The sequence below is a fragment of the Elephantulus edwardii genome, unplaced genomic scaffold (genome assembly GCF_000299155.1).
Source record: "Elephantulus edwardii isolate Elephantulus edwardi_28Jun2011 unplaced genomic scaffold, EleEdw1.0 scaffold00165, whole genome shotgun sequence".
Taxonomy (NCBI): Eukaryota; Metazoa; Chordata; class Mammalia; order Macroscelidea; family Macroscelididae; genus Elephantulus; species Elephantulus edwardii.
Window position 1 is genome coordinate 795,012 of NW_006399915.1, and position 5,166 is coordinate 800,177.

Consider the following 5,166-nt stretch of genomic DNA (forward strand, 5'->3'; position numbering starts at 1 on the left):
CCAGAAATACAGGTTGGGTTTAGAAGAGACAATGACACTGTTGCCAAAGTCAGATGAATCTTGGCTAAAAACAGTATACCAAAGGACGTCTATTTGTGTCTCATTGACTATGCAAAGGCATTTTACTGAATGGATCACAATAAATTGTGAATAACATTGGGAAGAATGGGAATCTCAGAACACTTGATTGTGTTCATGCACCTGCACCTAAACCAAGGAGTTTTCTTAACAGAGCAAAGGAACACTGCATAGCTCAAAATTAAGAAAGGAGTGCATCAGGGATGTATCCTTTCTCCATTCCTTTTCAATCTATATGCTGAACAGATCATTTTAGAGGCTGAACTTTATGAAGTATGTAACATCAGGATTGGAGGAAGACTAATCAACAACCTGTGTAATACAGGTGAAACAACCTTGCTTGCCAAAATTGAGAAGGACTTGCAACCTTTGATACAGAAGATCAAGGACTGCAGTCTTCAATATGGATTATAACTCAACATCAAGATAACAAAGATCCTCACCACCAGGCCAATAGGAAGCATTATGTTAGATGGGAAAAAAATGTTGAGGTTGTTAGTGATTTAATCTTGTTTATGTCCACAATCAACACCTGTGGCACCAGCAGCCAGGAAATCAAAAGACAAGTTGCATTGGGGAAATTTGCTATCAAGGACCTCTTTAGAGTGCTACAAATCAACAATGTGTGTCTAACACTAAGGTGTGGCTGATCCAGGCGATGGTCTTATCAATTGCTTACTATGTGTTTGAGAGCTGGACAATAATAACTAAGGATGGCAGAAGAAGTATTGATGCCTTTGAGCTATGGTTGTGGAGAAGAGTCTTGAACATACTGTGGTCTCCCAAGAGAAGAAACAGTTTTGTTTTGGAGAAGGTGAAACTAGGTTCCTTCTTGGAGGCAAGTGTTTTGCAACTCTGTCTCACATATTTCAGGCATGTTGTCAGGAGGGAGTAGTCCTTGGAGAGTGACATCGTGTTAGAAGAGTAGAGAGTCAGTGCCAGAGAGGAAGCCCTTGAATGAGGTAGATCGACACAGTGACAATGGGGTCAGGTGTGTCAGAGAAGTTGAGGTTGACTCAGGGTAGGGCAAGGATCAGAGCTGTTCTCTGTATTGTAGTTAACATGATGCCACATAACAACAACATAATTATATTTTAATAAATACTATTGATCATTTTTATGTTCTTAGCTACATGCCAATGAATGTTATTTTTAAAAAAAGAAAGAGTGAACAGGAAAGGGAAAATAAAAAAAACTAAAAAGCCTCTTGAGAATTTTTGTGTAAGAAAATTCTATCCAAACCAGCACAGGCCAGTTTATGAGAAGGATACAGAGGTGCTTCATGGAACCTTAAAGCAGAAAGTATGCTCCACAATGGACTGGAATGGCACAGAAGGCAAGAATGAAGGTTCCAACTTGGTGTTTCCAGTGTGTAATCTGGCCACACATGAGGGCTCAACATCATTTCCACAGTGTACTATTCTTCCACCACAAATAACCAAGAGAGAATCTGATTGGTTTCAATGAAAGATCTTTTTATCAGTTAACTTTGCCGGCTGTGTCTTACACAGATGTTAACTGAAACAGAGGCAAAGCCTCCTTTAGACCGTTTTGACGGAAAATAGGTAACAATTTTATGTCAACTTTTAATTTATCTCTTTTTCAATATCTTCCAGGTAAAATACACATGTTTCCTGATGACTACATTCTGAGGTAAGCTGAAAATAAGTCATTTCATATGATTCTCAAGTCACAAAGGAAAATATTAGATGCTATTCTGCTACTCAGGAGCTCTGATGACCCAGTTGTTAAACACTTGCTTGCTAACCAAAAGGTCAGTGGTTTGAACACTCTCAGTAGCTCCACAGGAGAAGGATTGCAGTCAGCTCCTGTAAAGACTTTACCGTTATTGTTGTTGTTAGGGGCCATCAACTGGTTTCAATGCCTAACAACCAGATGTGCAATGCAATGAAACTCTGGTAGGTCCTGTACCATCCGCAAAATCATTGCCGTACATTCCTGCAGCCACTGGGTCAGTCTAGCTTATTTAGGCTGTTACCCCTTTCCACTATTTTCATGATATCCTTCTTCAGGGACCGGTCCTTTGTGATAGCACACTTAGAATAAATGACATGCTTAAGTAAATCTTCACTTTCAAGAAGCATTGTGGCTGTACTTTTTCCAAGACTGATTTGTACATTCTTCTGGCAGTTCATGATAGAGTAAACATCTTCGCTAATACCATCCTGCAAATGTATCAACTCTTCTTTGGCCGTCCTTATTCATTGTATAGCTTTCCCATGTGTATGACGTGATTGACAATATCATGATTTGAGTCAAGGGAACCTGAGTCCTCAAAGTGGTATCTGTGCTTTTTAAAACATGAAACAGGTGTTTTAGAGCAGATTTGCCTAACACAATGTGTCATTTAATTTCTTTCTTCCATTCATTCTCTCTCCTCTAGTCTCTTCCTCCCTCCCTCGACCCTTCTTTTTCTTTCTTACTTTTTATTGTGATTTGGCTGAAAGTTTACAAGGCAAACTAGTCTTCCGTTCAACAATTTATACACATTTTACATCATGAGGTTGGTTGCAGTCCTCTCAATGTAGCAGTAGTGCTCTTCTCATCACTTCCAGGGTTTACCATTTCTACTCATCCTTCTTTTCCTGCCTCTTCCTGCTTCTGAGCTTTATTTTCTGGCAAACGTTGCCTTTCCTGAATGGTCTTGAATGGCTGATTGTACTAAGAAACTTCTTCCTCTTTGGTGTTATTATTCACTCCATAGGCTTTGCTTTCATTTTGAGGAAAGTTGATTTCTGGGAGAAAGGAGGGTTTCAGATCCAGACTGTAAGCATGTCTAAAGACAAAGGTCTTTAAAGTTCCATCAATCTCTATCACACCACTAAACTTTCTTTTTTATTATTTTGAATTTTTTTTCTACATTTCCCCCCCCCTTCCATTTTGTCCAAGATATTCTATTATGATGTTGATGATAGAATCTAGGACTGTTGATTCTTCTAACATCTAGAAGCACTGTAGTTCTTCTGGTCTAAGGATAAAGGAGGTCTGGTCCACTAGTCTTTTGGACTAATTTGTTCCTTGAGCTTTGATTTTTTTCCCTTCTCTTATGACTCTAATTATTACTCAACAAAGTTGCAAAGTCCACAAATACTATCTTTGTGGACCATGTTATGCCAATTTACCCAGATATTCCCTAATACTAGAGTCATAAGTCCCCAAGCTCAGTGATTCATTCTTTCAAAGTATTTGGTGGTAAAAAAGTGCAGGTGGGGTTTAGAAGGGGTCGTGATACTAAAGATATTGCAGCTAAAGTTAGGTGGGTCTTCTCTGAAAGCAGGGAATACCAGATGGATGTCTACCTGTGTTTAATTGATTATGCAAAGGTGTTTAACTGTGTGTACCACAACAAACTGTGGCTGACTCTGAGAAGAATGGGAATCCCAGAACACTTGATCGTGCTAATGTGAAACCTATACTTGGAACAGTATAGCAGTCATCAGAACAGAGCACAGAAACAATGCATGGTTCAAAATTGTGAAGGGTGTAAGCCAGGGATGAGCCCTATCTCCATATCTTTTCAATCTATATGCAGAACAGATTATCTGGGAGGCTGGGCTCTATGAGGAGAAATGTGGCATCAGGATTGGTGGAAGATCCATCAACAATCTGTGTTATGCAGATGACACAATCCTGCTTGCTAAAACTGAGGAAGACATGAAGCACTTACTGTAGAAGGTCAAGGATTGCAGCCTCCAATATGGATTAAGGCTCAATATCAAGAAGATAAAGATTCTTGCCACTGGGACAATTGGCAGCATCATTCTGTATGGTGAAGAGATTGAGATTGTTCACAGTTTTCGTTTGCTTGGCTCCACAGTCAACACTTTTGGCACAGGCAGCCAGGAAATTAAAGACATATTGCATTGGGAAAGTCTCCTATCAGATACCTCTCCATAGTACTGAATAGCAATGGTGTCACTCTGGAGACTAAGATGTGCCTGATCACTTGCTATGCATCAGAGAGCTGGACTATGACTAGTTAGGAAGGAGAGAAGGAGAAGTGATGCCTTTGAGCTGTGGTGCTAGAGAAGAGTATTGAATGTACCATGGACTCTAAGAAAATGAACAGATTCATCCTGGAGAGGATTAAACCAGGCTGCTCCTTGGAGGCAAGTATTCTGAGGCTTCATCTGACATACTTTGGACATGTTGCAAGGAGGGATCAGTCCTTGGAGAGGGACATCATGCTTGGAAGGGTGGAGGGACAGTGCAGGAGTAGAAGACCCTCTATGAGGTGGATTGATTCAGTGACTGGGGTAATTGGGGAAGGTGTGTTGGAGACAGTGAGATTGGCACAGGACAAAGGAGGGTTTTGGGCTGTTGTATATAGGGTAGCTATGAGTTGCAGATGACTTGACAGTACATAACAACAACACAAAAAGTTTTAAAAATTTTGACTTATGTATACTCTACAATCTTCTTGCATGTACTTGCAGTTCATACAAATACATGTTTAGACATACCTGTCAAAGTTGTTTGATTCTTAACAGCTGATTCTATGGACACAGATTGTGGATCCAAGTAAAATAAAACTTGGCAATTTTAAAATATTTTCTCAATTTATCAAGAGGCTGCTTATTTGTACAGTTTTAAGATTTTCATTTCTTTGTTCTGCTGGCAGCTATAGTCTTTGATCTTCGTCTTCAAGTGTTCAACTTCTCTTTGCTTTCTTTTTTTCTCTCAATAATTTAAATGAACATTTACGGAGATTTTGGATTTCCATTCATTCTTTGTTGCACTTTTCTCCCTGCCCAGCCCTCTTCCCCGCTCCCCTCCTCCCCACCCCCAGTTTGCTTCTCTCTTTGAAAAAGTAAAAGAAAAATTTTTTCTTTGGTATACAATCTTCCCACACCCCTTCCACCACCCCAGGTACACTCCACTATGCACCCTTAATTCTGGACTCTTGTGATAGCTATAATACCCTATCATATATTGCTTTTAAATTATTCTCTCCCTCATCTGTTTCAATGCAGTATACATAATTTATCCAGTTTTTCTCAATCTTACCCCAACCCTGATATCAGTCCCATTCTACAACAAAGGCACCATGCAGTATTTGTCTTTTTG

General features: G+C 39.7%; 1 protein-coding gene across 1 annotated transcript in view; it reads left to right on the forward strand.

Moving 5' to 3' along the window:
- The window catches only part of LOC102862196 (T-cell receptor-associated transmembrane adapter 1-like), a 95,272-nt gene that overhangs the window by 51,037 nt on the left and 39,069 nt on the right, over positions 1 to 5,166 (forward strand). The window contains exon 3 of the mRNA XM_006895350.1: positions 1,695 to 1,731. Coding sequence (XP_006895412.1) covers positions 1,695 to 1,731 — 37 coding nt within the window. The remainder of the gene's footprint in view (positions 1 to 1,694; positions 1,732 to 5,166) is intronic.